Source organism: Lutra lutra, chromosome 3 (genome assembly GCF_902655055.1).
Source record: "Lutra lutra chromosome 3, mLutLut1.2, whole genome shotgun sequence".
In the NCBI taxonomy this organism is placed as follows: Eukaryota; Metazoa; Chordata; class Mammalia; order Carnivora; family Mustelidae; genus Lutra; species Lutra lutra.
The window spans coordinates 12,944,583-12,960,747 of record NC_062280.1 but is presented as its reverse complement, the minus strand read 5'-3'; the positions used below and the strand labels follow the sequence as shown (position 1 = coordinate 12,960,747).

The following is a 16,165-nucleotide window of genomic DNA, read 5'->3' as shown; positions in this document are numbered from 1 at the left end:
AGCTCTCGCCCGCTCATTTCCTTGAGAAAAATCCTTGCAATCCCATTTCAGTGTGTGAGTCCCAACCACTGAAGACTCAACTAGTTTAAATAGGTCTCAGAGGCTTAGCAAAGTCGAAATACAATTACTAATTTAGAGCTCCATGACGGAGATCGTGTTTTTTTAAAGGATTGTTCGGTGGCTGCAATCAGTGTACAGGCTATTTAGGATCACGGTCCCTCACTTTCTCTTGTACTCATCGTTCCCAAACACCACTTTTAATGAGCGCGTTCGAGACTCGACTCTCCAGTACTTACTTTGTTCCCTCAGACCTAGACGGTCCCCAACATGGCCGACACGACTCCCCACCTCCACCTTCTGTCTTCGGGCTCCCCACGCGGCGCAGGCGCACACGGCGGCCACCGCTGTCTCCTTCCATCCCTGGGTGTAGGCACCGCCCCCCCCCCCGCCCCGCCCCGCCCCGCCCTGCGGCGGGACGCGTTTGCCGCGTCACCCTTGTTTTCGAGTCGAGTCCCGACGCTGCGGCTGTCAGCTCCATTTTGTTGTTGGAGCCCGTCGCCGCCAGTTGGGCTTTTCCCGTTTTCGCGTTGCAAGCTTTGTCTCCTTCGGCTTGGATTCTTTGGCCTGGACGGTAAGACGCAGAAGGAAGCGGGCTGGGCAGTCAGGGCCCTTTTTCTGTGCCTCGGAAGCGCCTGGTGGTGCCCACTCTTCTCGCTTGTTTGCTGCCTGTAATCCCCGGCACGAAGACCCCTTTTTTTCCTCTCACCCCCGAGCAGGAAGGCGGCTCGCTCGTCTTCCCCGCGCTGCAGAGCCTGTTGCCGCGAGTTTCTCCTTGAACCGCGACGCCCTAGACACTGGCGAGGGGGTAGTGAGGGAGTGCTGGGCAGGGAGGGCCGGGCCGAGCGCCCCTAGGCGCCATTTTGTTGGCGACGGCGTCGTCCACCTCAGCGGAGCTGTAAGATGGCGGCGGGGCGGAGGAGGCGAAGCTTCCTGCGGTGGGTGGTGTTTACTTGGGTCCTGGAATGTGCGTGTCACGCTCCGGTAAGGAGCGGTGTTTGTAGCAAGTGGAGAGAACACACCCGATAGAGGCGGTATCCCTTAACGTCTGTTCCAGCCTTGAAAGATTGAAAATCTTTCCAGTCTTAAAAGTGAAAATCGCTAGTGGCTATGTTCTCGGTGGCGTTCACAAACACCAGATCTAGAAACCCGGAGAAGCCGAAATGGTAGGGTGTGTTTGAAGGAGCGTTGGCATTTTTGCGCCCCTTTACCCCCAGACCCCTAGCGAAGGATTGGAGCGCTTTGATTCAGAGTTAGTGCGAAGACGCGGCGGAGACTTGGGCAGTTAGGACGGGCAAGAACGGTAGTTCATGAGAAGTCAATTCCGTAAAATGTTATTTTAACAGTAGTCAGGGTTTTTTGGTTCGAAACATTAATGGAAAGAAGGTGCTCCCCTCCCCTTAATTATGTAAGATTGCTTTTAGAAAAGCTAGGTTTTGTTACGTAGTGTGCTGGGTACCTCAAGAGATGGTATTTCGTGGTTTCCTGATGCCACGGTTGACTTACGTGTATAATAAAAGACGTTGGTAGCTTGATCGGTTTATCTGCCTTACGGAATTAATAGTTCTGTCGCAAAGGGCGTTTATGAGTGCGTTTGAGTTGGGGGCTAGTTTCTGGTGAACATTTAAACGGAGACCTGTAGTTCACATATGTGGACCTATAGTATTTTTATGTTGTTGACAGGAAAGGGGAGGTTTTAAGATCTATTTATTTACTTGACAGATCACAAGTTGGCGGAGAGGGGGCGGGGGAAGCAGGCTCCCTGCTGAGCAGAGAGCCCGATGCCAGTCTGGATTCCAGGACCCTGAGATCATGACCTAAGCCGAAGGCAGAGGCTTTATCGACTGATCCTGACCTGAGTCGAAGGCAGACTTTTTTTTTTAAATTTGACAGAGATCACAAGTAGGCAGAGAGGCAGGCAGAGAGAGAAGGAAGCAGGCTCCCTGCTGAGCAGAGAGCCCGATTCGGGACTCGATCCCAGGATGTGGGATCATGACCCTAGCGAAGGCAGAGTCTTTAACCCACTGAGCCACCCAGGTGCCCCCCAAGGCAGACTTTTTTTTTTTTTTTTTTTTTAAGATTTTATTTATTTGACAGAGAGATCACAAGTATACAGAGAGGCAGGCAGAGAGAGGTAGGGAAGCAGGCTCCCTGCTGAGCAGAGAGCCCGATGTGGGACTCGATCCCAGGACCCTGAGATCATGACCTGAGCCGAAGGCAGCGGCTTAAACCACTGAGCCACCCAGGGGCCCCCCGAAGGCAGACTCTTAACCGACTTAGCCACTCGCCCCCCACCCCCCGCCAATGACTTATGAACTTCGATTTAAAAGAACAGATTTTTTTAAATGATTTTATTTATTTGTTTGACAGACCGAGATCTCAAGTAGACAGAGAGAGAGAGGAGGAATCAGGCTCTCTGATGAGCAGAGAGCCCGATGTGGGACACGGGCCTTGGTCCCAGGACCCTGGGATAATGACCAGACCAAAAACAGAGACGTAACCCACTGAACCACCCAGGAGCCCCTAAAAGAACAGTTTAGAGGCAACTTTCTGACTGAGTCAGTAGAGATTCTTGAGCTCCAGGTAATGAGTTCTGGCCCCACATTGGGTGTGGAGATTATTGAAAAATAAAATCTTTAGGGGCGCCTGGGTGGCTCAGGGGGTTAAGCCTCTGCCTTAAGCTCTGGTCATGGTCTCAGGATCCTGGGATGGAGCCCCATTGGGGGGCTCCCTGCTCAGCCCAGAGCCTGCGTCCCTCTGTCCTCTCTCTCTGCCTGCCTCTCTGCCCACTTGTAATCTCTGTCAAATAAAATCTTAAAAAAAAAAAAAAAAAAAAAAAAAAAAACCAATTTAAAAAGTCCTAGCTAGAGTGAATTTGCAAAGAAGAGTTTTATTAAACTGCTCAATGTTGACAGGTGGGTTACAACTTAACTGGAAAAATGTGTCTTTTATGTAGATGAGACACTCAAAGAGAACTTATTGTCCTGATTGGGATGAAAAGGATTGGGACTGTGGAAAATGGAGAAGCAGCAGCAGTCATAAAAGAAAGAAGAGATCAAATAGCAGTGCCCGGGAGAACAAGCGCTGCAAATATAATCATTCTAAAACATCTGATAGGTAAGGATGGTATTTAAAGTGTCTCAATATAAAAATACATTTCACTGCAATGCTGTATGTCAGCTGTATTTCAGTAAAAGTTGGGGTATGTTTTCCTGATTAAAATCACAGTATCGCGTAAGTAATGATGAATCACATTCCTTTCTGTTTCCAGTGAGGGCTTGTTATGTTTGTAAAATTGTGTGGATTTTTTTTGGTGGGGAAAGCATAAAGTCTTAAAATCTTTTTATTTTTTTAGCCATTATTTGGAAAGCAGATCCATAAATGAGAAAGATTATCATAGTCGACGGTACATTGATGAATACAGAAATGACTACAGTCAAGGATGTGAACCTGGACATCGTCATAGAGACCATGAAAGCAGATATCAGAACCATAGTAGCAAGTCTTCTGGGAGAAGTGGAAGAAGTAGTTATAAAAGCAAACACAGGATTCACCACAGTACTTCACACCATCGTTCACATGGGGTATGAGCTCTTTTAAAACGTTTTGTAAATTTTATTTCTCACGTGAAACAGGAATACTTGAATTTGTGTTTGATCATTTGAGAAAGTTCTGTTTAAAAAAAGTCATCTCAGTTTAACTTGGATTTTTTATGTTTGTGCATTGAATAGGAAATTCTGAAATACAGTACATATTAAGTTATATAGCAATAGATTTTATTATTATTGGCAACTAATTGTCATTCTAGTGAATCAGTGGAAGTAATTAGATTAGTTTATTTTTATGGTATTTCAGGAAATCTGTTTTGATAAAGTCTTGTCACAAAAGTAGAATAAGCATTTTATTTTTGTATGGTTGAGGGTTTAGGCATGTCTTTTTCTAATAAAGCATGCTCTAATTTTTTCACTAAGCAAATCACTTAACATTGAACATTATGGGTTATGGGTTAATTTGAATATTAGTTCAGATGACATTTTAAATGACATAGTGTTATTCTTGTATGCCAAATCTTTTTTTTTCTCCCCAAAATTAGGACTTTAATTTTATTTACTGTTTCAATATTTGTTTTCTTAGATTAGTTAGGAAATCTTAATTTGGCCACAGTCTACTTTGACCAAGTAAATATTTCATCCTGCAGTTTAACAACATTAAATTAGAACACTAGAAACTTAAAATTATGTTTCAGTGAATGCTACAATTAAGCATTTTTTTTTTTTTTTTAAGAAAAACAATTGTATTATGTTTTGTTGCCTTGCCACTTTGAGTATCTTATCTGAAAATCTGTTCCTTGCCATGTTTTTCTCCTGTTAACATAAACTATGTGCCCTGTGAATTTCTGGGGACTGAATTTGAAATTGCTCCTGCCAACCGTTTGTGGCCTGGCGTGTATCTGAATGCCTGAATATCTCCCCGCTGAATGAATTTCGTATTCTGCCCTGAATTCACTCGGGTATATTGATTGGCTGGATGATCTTGGTGCCGCCCACTTGACGTTTCCAGAAGAGTCACCGAAGGAAAAGAACCAGGAGTGTAGAGGATGATGAGGAGGGTCACCTGATCTGTCAGAGTGGAGACGTACTAAGTGCAAGATGTATAGAATATTTTTCAACACTTATTAACTTTTCAGATAACATAATCTATATATAAAGATTTCAGGGATTTGGAAATCTTTTCTTTCTCTGTTTTTTTGTTTGTTTGTTCTTCATTTCTTTTGGTGGGGGGGGATTGTGTTTCTTTCTTTCTTTAGAAATTTAATATTTGTTAAGCAGAACTTCCAAAATAGTAAATCAAGTTAATAAAATGAGCTTAAGAATGAATTTAGACCTAAAAATAGTTATAAATGTTTTTTGACAGTGTTGACCAATAAAATGTATAGTGATAAGGAAATTTGTAGCATCAACTAGAATAATCTGCATTGATAGCATTTATTATGATAAGTAAACTGTTCCCACTTCTTGATATAACTGAGATTTATTTCTCTCTTTTAGATGAAATTGTTGATACTTTAGGAGAAGGAGCTTTTGGAAAAGTCGTGGAATGCATTGATCATAAAGCGTAAGTTTCCTAGCCTGAGATTGCATTTGGGGCTGTCAGCAATAGAATTTTTTTTAGCTTTAGAATGTTGTCTGACCATATCCTTTCACTTGGTTTTTTTGCTTTGATCTAGGAAACTCCCAATAAAAGGTTCCAGCCCGATAGGGGTACTTGGGTGGTTCAGTTGGTTAAGCATCTCCTTTGGCTCAGCTCAGGAACTGAGGGTCCTATAATCAAACCCTGTGTTGGGCTCCCTATTCACAGGGAATATGCTCCTCCCTTTTCCTCTCCCCACACCTCCCCCTCTTCTGTGTGCTCTCAGATAAATAATTTTTTTTTTTTTTTTTTTTTTTTTAAGAATTTATTTGTCCTAGCACAAGCAGGGGGAGTGGCAGGCTAAGGGATTGGCCAGCTCCCTGCTTGCTGAGCAAGGGACCCGATGTGGGGACTGGAACCCAGCACACTGGAACCCAGGTGTCTGCCTTTGGCTCATGATCTGAGCCAAAGGTAGACCCCTAACCAACTCAGCCACCCAGGCATCCCTTAGATAAATAAAATATTTTAAAAAGCTGGGGGAGGGGGGATGACCAGCCCTCCAGCCCTTTAGATTTTTTTTTTTTAAGATTTTATTTATTTATTTGACAGATCACAAGTAGGCCAGGGTGGGGAAGAGAACAGGCTCCCCACTGAGCAGGGAGCCCCATGTGGGGCTTGATCCCAGGGTCCGAGATCATGTCCTGGGAGGAAGGCAAAGGCTTAACCCATTGAGCCACCCAGGCACTCTAGTCCTTTGGATTTTTAAACACTAGCTATTAATAATGTGTGTAGCCTTTGATTTTAAGTTGAGGATGGATTTTATCCTTTTTTTTTTTTTTTTTATCAGATAAGCCCACTGGCTTTATTTATTTATTTTTAAAAAGATTTTATTTACTTGACAGAGAGGGAACACAGGCAGGGGGAGTGAGAGAGGGAGAAACAGGCTTCCCACCCAGCAAGGAGCTTGATGTGGGGCTCGATCCCAGGACCCTCAGGATCATGACCCAAGCCAAAAGCAGACACCCAACAACTGAGTCACCCATGTGCCCCAGATTTTATTATTTTAGAAAGTATTTTGTTGTCCCACTGGGCACAGTTGTGACAGTTCTTGTGGCTTCCCTCCTTCCCCTAGTCATTAATCTAAATCAGAACTTCCCACAGCCTTGGTTTCTTGGGTATTTGGAACTGGGCTCACCCAAGGCATATTGACACATTCTTCAGGGTAGTTGGACACTGTATTTTTAGAAAATGCTATAATTGATGACACAGCCATGGTTGAGAACTCTTAAATTGGTATCACATGTTTATCTTTTTTTGTTTTCCTATTTGAATTCTGAATGGCAGAACTTTTCTAAGTGAATTATTGGGAAAGGCTTCCTGTTATACTGGTTAGTATGGCTCTGAGAAGTAGAGCTCCTTACTATGCCCCTTCCATATCCCAACTTTTCTGGTAACCTAGACAAAATGAAGAATTTGATAAAATGGGGCACCTGGGTGGCTCAGTGGTTGGGCATCTGCCTTCGGCTCAGGTCACGATAATCAGTGTCCTGGGATCGTGCCCTGCATTGGGTTCTCTCCTCCGCAGGAAGCCTGCTTCTCCCTCTCCCGCTTCCCCTGCTTGTGTTCCCTCTGTCACTGTCTGTCTCTCAAATAAATATTTTAAAAATCTTCAAAAAAAAAATTTTTGATAAAATATTTGTCAGTGACAAGTACTAAAGAAGAAACTGTTTTACATATATGTATTGAGTTTTAGACTACGAGTTGAGTGGTGATACCCCAATAATCTTGTTACATTATAGCTATTAATACATAGTTTAGTTGAAGGACCAAAAAAAGAATTCATATGAGTGGTGGTTTGATGAAAAAAATTGTGTCATTCAACATGTATTTGTACCAACTGATTCCACCATATACTTAAAGATCATTCTTGGGATGCCTGGATGGCTCAGTTGGTTAAGTGTCTGCCCTCAGCTCTGGTCGTGATCCCAGGGTCCTGGGATAGAGTCCCACATTGGGCTCCTTGCTGGGCAGGGAGCTTGCTCCTCCCTGTACCTGCTGTTACCCTTGCTTGTGCTTGCTCGCTCACTCTCTCCGACAAGAAAAGTCTTAGAAAAAAATAAAGATCATTCTTGTTGCTTACAGTGTGTTGCTATAGTCCTATAAAACTGGGTTAATTTTGTTAGAAAAGAATACTTCGGTATAATCAGATAAAACTGAATGCTAGACCATAAGTTCAAGAAAACAAATACAGTGGGTCAAAGTAGAAGTAGTTATAGTTTGAAAAGAGTAATAGGAAAGTGGAAGAGGATATAATTTTTAACTTTTTTTTTTAACTTTCTCTCTCTAACAGAGGAGGTAGACATGTAGCAGTAAAAATAGTTAAAAATGTGGATAGATACTGTGAAGCTGCTCGCTCAGAAATACAAGTTCTGGAACACTTGAATACAACAGACCCCAGTAGTACATTGTAAGTATCAAAGTGGAACTCAGAAGATGCTCTCAGATAGATTTGAATTGTGAGAAGGTGTACTCAGTTATTTTTCATGTATTTATAGCCGCTGTGTCCAGATGTTGGAGTGGTTTGAGCATCATGGTCACATTTGCATAGTGTTTGAACTACTAGGACTTAGTACGTATGACTTCATTAAGGAAAATGGTTTTCTGCCATTTCGTCTGGATCATATCAGGAAGATGGCATATCAGATATGCAAGTCAGTGAATTGTAAGTACTTGGCATGTCTTCAAGAAACTTGAGGTTATTGAGACTAACTTAATGCCAGACTGATTTGGATCTTTTAAGAAAAAAATAGGATCTAACATAAGCCTGACTTAAGAGTAGGTATGAGAAAGATGTTGATGACAAGCTGTTGGTCAGTTTTGCTTTCATTCAGTAAGTGGTATATTGTCCATCATGTAATAAAATATTGTCATGTAGAAGAGTAGTTTAGCTTGGTTTATAACTGCTGCTTCTACTTCTCCTTGCCACTGTGGTTCTGATACCTGCTTTGATGGTCTCTATGGTGAAGTCCAGATTCAAATTCTTGATTGTAGTCATTTCTGTATGTAGCATCAGCTGTGATAATCTTTCTTATTTACGGATCTGCTTTCCAAATAATGGCTAAAAAAATAAAAAGATTTTAAGACTTTAAGTAATCCTTTTTATTTTTGGAAAGATTTTATGCTTTCCCCACCAAAAAATAATTCACACAATTTTACAAATGTTAAAAGCCATCATTAGAAATAGGCAAATCTTGGCTTCATGAATAAAAATTTAACTTCTTCACTTTTGAGTGGTTCGCTGCTGGTGGACTAACTTTGAGGGTAGTAGGTAGTTTTCTAGCAGCCTCTTGAATGTTGAAAACTTTGGACATGTAGAAAAAGCATCAGAGAGGTTTTTGTTGCAGGACTTTTGAGTTTGATTAGGTTTTTGATTTTCAGATGACAACTTTCTGTTTCATTCTCAGTTCTGCACAGTAACAAGTTGACTCACACAGACTTAAAGCCTGAAAACATCTTATTTGTGCAGTCTGACTACACAGAGGCATATAATCCCAAAATAGTAAGTCTTCAGTGTGTCACTTTCATTGTTTGAAATTAGTTAATATCATATGCCTTCTTAATATTATGCCTCTTTATCCCATCATTTGTGATTTCAGAAACGTGATGAACGTACCTTAATAAATCCAGATATTAAAGTTGTAGACTTTGGAAGCGCAACTTATGATGATGAACATCACAGTACATTGGTATCTACAAGGCATTATAGGGCACCTGAAGTTATTTTGGGTAAGTTGCTTAATTGTGCTTTAGGAACTTGTATATATCCTTTGTAGTTCTGGTCTTATTCTTTGTGGGGATTTTCTAAAATCTTTTTCCCTTTAAGAGATTAATAACTTAAAACACAATATGGGTAGGTGGTGCCTGGGTGGCTCAGTCAGCTGACCATCTGACTGCAGTGCGGGTCATGATCTCTGGTTCCTGGGATGGAACCCCACTTTGGGGGGCTCCACCCTTGGCAGGGAGTCTGCTTGTCCCTCTGCCTTCCCCCCGACCCAGCTCATGTGTGCAGAAGGATGCGCACGTGTGCTCTCTCTCAAATAAAATCTTAAAAAAAAAAAAAAAAAAAATGTTAGGGACGCCTGGGTGGCTCAGTGGGTTAAGCCTCTGCCTTCGGCTCGGGTCATGATCTTGGGGTCCTGGGATCGAGCCCCACATCGGGCTCCCTGCTCGGCGGGGAGCCTGCTTCCGCCTCTCTCTCTGCCTGCCTCTCTGCCTACTTGTGATCTCTGTCAAATAAAGAAATGTCAAATGTCAAATAAAAAGAAAAGAAAATACATACACATTAAAGATATTAAGCTCATGTTTGTTTTTCAGTGTCTTCAAGAAATAAAGCTTTTTTTCCTAACAGTTTGCTTTTTGCTTTGCAGCTTTAGGATGGTCCCAGCCATGTGATGTCTGGAGTATAGGTTGTATTCTTATTGAATACTACCTTGGGTTTACAGTATTTCCAGTAAGTGATCGGTTTCAGTGGCTTTGCTCAAAAAAAGTGCTTTTAAAAAAAAAGTGTTTCTGTGAGTGAACATTTTAAAGCAAAGTATACACATTTAGGCAGTTTTTTCCCCTAATTATAGACTAATTGTTAAGTATAAAGGAATAAAGGTTCTGTAACATACTATTGGGTGTTTGTATTTCCTTCATAATTTATCATTTTACTTAAAAAAATTTTCAAGTATATTGTAACAGTTACCCTGTTCATTTGGAGATAATCACTGGTGAGCTTGTTCTGTGGGCCTTAGTATTTATCATCAGCTGTAACTTGCTAAAAATTTGCCCTTTTTAGTAATCACCTTCCTTTTGATTTCTATGGACTAGAAATTTAGCAGCTCTGTTAAATGAGAACAAAGTACACAATGTGCTTAACAAGTTTTGTTTATTGTTTTAGACACATGATAGTAAGGAGCATTTGGCAATGATGGAAAGGATTCTTGGACCTTTACCAAAACATATGATACAGAAAACCAGGTATGTTTTTATTTAAGAGTAGGTGCCATCCTTTGTACCGCTTGGTCTTCTGTAGAACTTTATAAAAAGTCAGACTAATGCTTTTTCACTTAAACAGATTCCTTTGTTGGGAAGCCAGTAGCTAGGCTGTTTTCAAGTCTCTAGTGAAGTGTTAGTCTTTGATCTATAAAAGCATAATAATTGATGAAACCAGTCATTTTCACTAGATGTTTTAAGTTTTCATTGTCAGCATTATAAACATCAGTGGATATTGGTTTTTAGGAAACGTAAATATTTCCATCATGATCGATTAGACTGGGACGAACACAGTTCTGCTGGCAGATATGTCTCAAGGCGCTGTAAACCTCTGAAGGTAAGTCTGGACCATTAAACGATTAAAACCTTGAGTTTCCCTTCTTTTTATGGTAGAGAAATAAAGTTGTGATAAATGGTAGTTGAAAATTTTCGACTATTGACTATTTCTTTTCCTTTCAGGAATTTATGCTTTCTCAGGATGCTGAACATGAGCTTCTCTTTGACCTCATTGAGAAAATGTTGGAGTATGATCCAGCTAAAAGGATTACTCTCAAAGAAGCCTTAAAGCATCCTTTCTTTTACCCCCTAAAAAAAGCTACATAGATCTATAGTTCTCTTGAAGAGATTTTATAGACTGTATCAGTCCAATTTTTAAATAATAAGTTATTTTGTATAGCTTTTGTAAAATTCTTACATTTTTGTATTGCTATGTTTATTTTGCTTGGATAATTTGATTTAAGTAAATTGCTAAAGTAATGAACATTTTTTCCAGTAATTGCTGTATAAAATGATTTATTCAGAATAAAATTTTTGTGCTTAAACGAAATTAATAGGAATCTGTAGTTTGTTTTTAGCACCATTTTCTTCTCTGTATTTCCATCTTTGGAGGTTTCCTTTAAGTCTTTGGCAATACTTAGATTTGTTTCTATTTTAGGGATTGCCAGCATCTGCCTGCCTTCTTGAAACCAAATGTAATGTCCAAATTTTACAGAATACAAAGAACTAGAGATTAGTCCCCAGTTTTTTTCTCCCTTTATTCTCATTCAAGACTGTTAACAAATAACAAAAACTTCCAGAGGGGCACCTAGCTGGCTCAGTCAGTGGAGCACGTAACCCTTAACCTCAGGGTTGTGAGTTCAGCCCACACTGGGTATAGAGAGTTATTATTTTTTTGGTTTTTTGGGGGGGAGTTTTTTGATAGAGATTACATAAATGTTAAGGAAAAAAAAAGCTTCTGGAATACTTTGTTGCGAAGTGTCAAATATTAAGTGACTGTAGTGAGTCAGGCATTTGTCTATGGTTTTATTTATGCTTGATCCATTTAAGACTCTACAGTCCGTTTTTTTTCCCGTTCTGTTTTGTTTTTTAGTTTCTCTAAGACTTTTAGAGTTGTGGGTTCTCCGCAAAACTGAGAGGAAGGAACAGAGATTCCCTATGTACCTCCCACTCCCACACATGCATAGTCGTCTGTTATCAGAAACCCTCACCAAGGGGTACATGTGTTAGAACTATGATCACCTAAAGTCTGGTGATCATAGATGATCAGCTAGAAAGACTACTTTCTAGCTGACATTTGGTGCATCACATTCTGTGGGTTTGTACAAATGGAAGAGGACGTGAATCCACCATTACAGAATACCAACCATTTTCACTGCTCTAAAAATCCTGTGTTCTGCCTTTTATCCTGCCCTCCCCTCCCATAGTCTGGCAGCCACTGGTATCTTTACTGTCTGTAGTTTGTCTCTTACATAATGTCCTATAATTGGACTCCTGTAATTAGCCTTTCAGGTTTCTTTCACTTAATGTATATTTAAATTTCCTCCATCTTTTAGAGCTTTATCATTCATTTCTGAGTTAGTATTTCATAGTCTGGATGTACCATAGCTTATCCATTCACTTACTAAAGGACATTTACATGCTTCAAAGACAATTCTAAATAAAGCTGCTAAAAATATCTATGGTTAGGTTTGCGTGTGGACATAAGTTTCCAGTTCTTTTTGGTAGATAAGAAGTAATTGCTAGGTCAAATAGTAAGGGTATAGTAAGAGTTCTTTTTATATTTGGGGTAATAGTTCTTTAGTAGATGTGTTTTACAAATATTTTCTTCCAGTCTGTCTTGTCTTTCACAGAGCAGAAGTTTTCTTAGAATCTAGATTGTAAATTCTAATGGGTTATGCCTAATTTAGTGTCTCAGAAGTCAGCATACCCAAGATCATCGAGGTTTTCTTTGTAGTTCTGCAGTTTTGTGTTTCATATTTAAGTCTAATCCATTTTGAGTTCATTTTTGTTGAAGGATTAATCTTATGTGTGGATGTCCAGTTCCTGCACTGCTGAAGAGAGTTTGGGGCTTTTTAGAAATTTAAAAAAATTAAGCATATTTGTAGGCCATGGTATAAATTCTTGTTGCTAGAATGAGGATCTCAACTCCAGAGCCAGACTGTCTAGTTTGAATATTAGCCGGGACTAGCTGCCGGACTTTGGAATGTCTCCTGGACAGAGCTGGGAGTTCTTACTCCCCACTGGAACTCAGCAGGGTTGCCTCTTCACTTGTTGCCTCCCGCCTCCTATGGCTCCGCTGACACAGGATGGAGTGGCCTCAGCCCATTATCTCTGGACAGCACGAAAATTCTGAGATGTTCCACCATTACCACCACGAATGAGGAGGAAAGTCCAGGGTCTCCAAGTGGATACAACAGGAGACTGGAAGGAGCGTTATCACGCAACAGGGATGAGAGTCCCAGTTCACAAGCCTCTGACAACACCTTGTCAGGGGTTGAGAAATCTTGTTAGAGCCTGGCAGGGGTGAAAATCTGGGATCCCCACTTGATTTTTGCTGGCAGGAGTAGAAGTAATGCCATGTTTTTTTCCGTGGTATTTGGCTGGAGTAGAGCACTCATTGTCTTTTTAAAAGTTTCCTGTCTTGGGGTGCCTGGGTGGCTGAATCAGTTAAGTATCTGCCTTCAGCTCAGGTCATGATCTCAGGGTCCGCTTGGATTGAGCCCCACTTTGGGCTCCCTGCTCAAGCTGGGAGTCTGCCTCTCCCTTTACCCCTCCAACCACCGCCCCCCCCCCGCCCCGCCCCGGACTCATTCTCTTGCTTTCTCTCAAAGAAAATTTTAAAAAGTTCTCTGTTTTGCTAGCCTGCCCTTTTCCTGGTCCTTTGGCTAGAAAGAACAAACTTTATTGAAGACTTTTGTCTGTACCTATTGGTGTTTCCAGGTTGCCAACTTATCCAGCATCAAGTCTAGGATAGATAAAAACCAAGGGGGCGCCTGTGTGGCTAAGTGGGTTAAGTATCTGCCTTTGGCTCAGGTCATGATTCCAGGGTCCTGAGTAGATCCCCCCAATAGGGCTCTCTGCTCAGTGTGGAGCCCCCTTCTCCCTCTCCTGCTTCCCCTGCTTGCATGCTTTCTGTCAAATAAATCTTAAAAAAAGAAAAGCCAGGAAATGTAGCCATGTCAGTCATCAGATACAGCTAAGGTCCCCAGCTGCTCTGCCTTCTCTGAACCTTTCAGAGTCTCTTCTGTTTTATATATAATGCTTGGGGATTTTAGTTGTACTTAGTGGAAGGAGCAGGGAAAAATACTTCAATCTGTCTTTCTGGAAGTGTCTCTCTTTTTATATTTCCCATCTCCATTTTTTTAAAAGTTTGTTTGTTTTTTCAGAGAGTGGGAGAGGGCACAAGCAGGGGGAGCGGCAGGCAGAGGGAGAAGCAGACTCCTTGCTGAGCAGGGAACCCAATGTGGGACCCAATCCCAGGACCCTGAGATTGTGACCTGAGCCGAAAGCAGGCGCTTAGCCGACTGAGCCACACAGGCATCCCCATATTCTCCCATCTTTCAATTTGGGGATTTTCTTCTGGTCTGTTTCCTAGTTTATTGATCTTCTTTAGTTTGTCCAGTCTTCTGTTAATTTCATCAATCGAAGTCTTAATTTCAGATATATTTTGGCTCTAGGGTTTTTATAATGATTCTAGTTCATCATTCCTAGTTTTTTTGCTAAAATCCTCCATTGTTGCTATATTGAATATATGGTCATAATCCTTTGAAAATAAAATAATCAGGTCTGATAGTATTAAAATCAGGAACCTCCTGGGGCACCTGGGTACCTTGGTGGCTCAGACCTCTGCCTTCAGCTCAGGTCATGATCTCAGGGTCCTGGGATCGAGCCCCGCATCGGGCTCTCTGCTCAGCAGGGAGCCTGCTTCCTCCTCTCTCTCTGCCTGCCTCTCTGCCTGCTTATGATCTCTGTCTGTCAAATAAATAAATAAATAAAATCTTTAAAAAAAAAAATATATATATATATATAGGGGCGCCTGGGTGGCTCAGTGGTTAAAGCCTCTGCCTTCGGCTCAGGTCATGATCTCAGGGTCCTGGGATCGAGTCCCGCATCGGGCTCTCTGCTCAGCGGGGAGCCTGCCTCCTCCTCTTGTCTCTCTCTGCCTGCCTCTCTGCCTACTTGTGATCTGTCAAATAAATAAAAAAAAAAAATCTTGAAAGAAAAAAATATATATATAGATAGATGTACATACATATATGTACATCTATCTATCTATCTATATATATATATATTTTTTTTTTAAAGGGGGAAAAAGAAACAACAGGAAGTTCATTAGAATAAGCTGTAAAGACTGCATTGCTGTAACTGGCCCTGGGGTCCATACTGATATTTATCACCTCTCTCTTCTACCATACATTCTAGATCTGTACTCTGCTGGTCTAGAAGGCTGCTCCTGATGGGATGACCATACCTTCATCCCTTCTGACAACTGAGTCTCTGCTTACCTTGCCCTTGTAAGGCCATGGTTGGTATAATTGCCCACTTGTAATTATCAAGTCTTAGATGCACCAAGAGAGTATGTGCCCAGCTCCTGTAGCAGCAACCCTGTCTTTCAGAGGAATCAGGCCAGTTTCCCTGCCGATATGCTGCCATCTTTATTTCACTGATGGTCAACCAGCATAAAGAGCCCCAAATACTCAGGCAGCAGTCATAGCAGCAGGTTTGATGGAACTCTTACCGGGAATCCCCTGTGGAAGTTTCCTCCTGTCCTTGGAACAGAACCTCTAGTTCAGGACTTGTTCCCAAGTGAATTGCTGGAGCAATGGTGAATGAAGCAACTACTTCCACTTACTGTTTCCTGGACACAAGTTCTATTCAGTGGGGACATAGCAGCACACAACGGCCACTGGTTCAAAGTATATACCACATCACCACATCATGAAGGATAGTGCTCGCTCTCAGATTATCACCCCTGAGCTGATGTCTTGACAACACTTTTAAGAGGCTGTTACAGTATTCTATCTGATCAGCAGCTTGTGGGGTGAGGTGGTATAGTAGGACTGGTAAATCCCATGGTCATGTGCCCACTGTAACACCTCTTTTGCTGGGTGGCTCAGTTGGTTAAGTGTCTACCTTCAGCTTGGGTCATGTTCCCAGAGTCCTGGGATTGAGCCCCGTGTCAGGTTCCCTGCTCTGCAGGGAGTCTGCTTCTCCCTCTCCCTCTGCCCCTTCTCACCCTCATGCTCTCTCTCTCACTCACTCTCTCTCAAATAAAATCTTTAAAAGAAAATAACACCTCTTTTGTCATAAACTTTTTTTTAAAAGATTATTTATTTATTTGATGGATAGAGATCACAAGTAGGCAGAAGTAGGCAGAGAGGCAGGCAGAGAGAGAGGAGAAAACAGGCTCCCTGCTGAGCAGGAATCATGACCTGGGCCGAAGGCAGAGGCTTAACCCACTGAGCCACCCAGGCGCCCCTGTCATAAACTGTTTTTGATATGACTTTTAAGCAAGATCCCACTATGATAAAGCAGACATTCCATAAAACCCTAGATATTGGCTGGCCAAAGCCCTAGGGCAAGGAAGGCTAACCTGTATTTGGAGTATGTGTCAAATTCCACTTAGGGAAATCGCCGTCGCCTCCAGAGCGGAAGCAGTCTG

General features: G+C 41.7%; 2 protein-coding genes across 3 annotated transcripts in view; one reads left to right on the top strand and one right to left on the bottom strand.

Moving 5' to 3' along the window:
- NIF3L1 (NGG1 interacting factor 3 like 1) overlaps nt 1–376 on the bottom strand; it is a 40,820-nt gene extending 40,444 nt beyond the window's left edge. The window contains exon 1 of one of the 2 annotated variants that reach the window (XM_047720699.1): nt 297–376. The gene's annotated coding sequence lies outside the window, so the exon portion shown is untranslated. The remainder of the gene's footprint in view (nt 1–296) is intronic. The other variant, XM_047720698.1, reaches the window with a different exon arrangement.
- A 106-nt stretch (nt 377–482) lies between these two features.
- CLK1 (CDC like kinase 1) lies at nt 483–11,050 on the top strand. Its single transcript, XM_047720697.1, has 13 exons — nt 483–631; nt 3,014–3,174; nt 3,413–3,641; nt 4,618–4,708; nt 5,106–5,172; nt 7,538–7,654; nt 7,743–7,909; nt 8,652–8,746; nt 8,844–8,973; nt 9,615–9,697; nt 10,130–10,209; nt 10,471–10,561; nt 10,684–11,050. The coding sequence occupies exons 2-13, from the start codon at nt 3,014–3,016 to the stop codon at nt 10,825–10,827; spliced, it is 1,455 nt and encodes a 484-aa protein (XP_047576653.1). The 5' UTR covers nt 483–631; the 3' UTR covers nt 10,828–11,050.
- The last annotated feature ends 5,115 nt before the right edge of the window (nt 11,051–16,165 follow it).

Coding starts and splice junctions, on each gene's coding strand:
- CLK1 (XM_047720697.1), top strand. CDS start 3,014: ATGAGACACTCAAAGAGAACTTATTGTCCTGATTGGGATGAAAAGGAT. Junction 7,655..7,742: donor ACAGACCCCAGTAGTACATT/GTAAGTATCAAA, acceptor ATGTATTTATAG/CCGCTGTGTCCAGATGTTGG. Junction 10,210..10,470: donor CATATGATACAGAAAACCAG/GTATGTTTTTAT, acceptor ATTGGTTTTTAG/GAAACGTAAATATTTCCATC.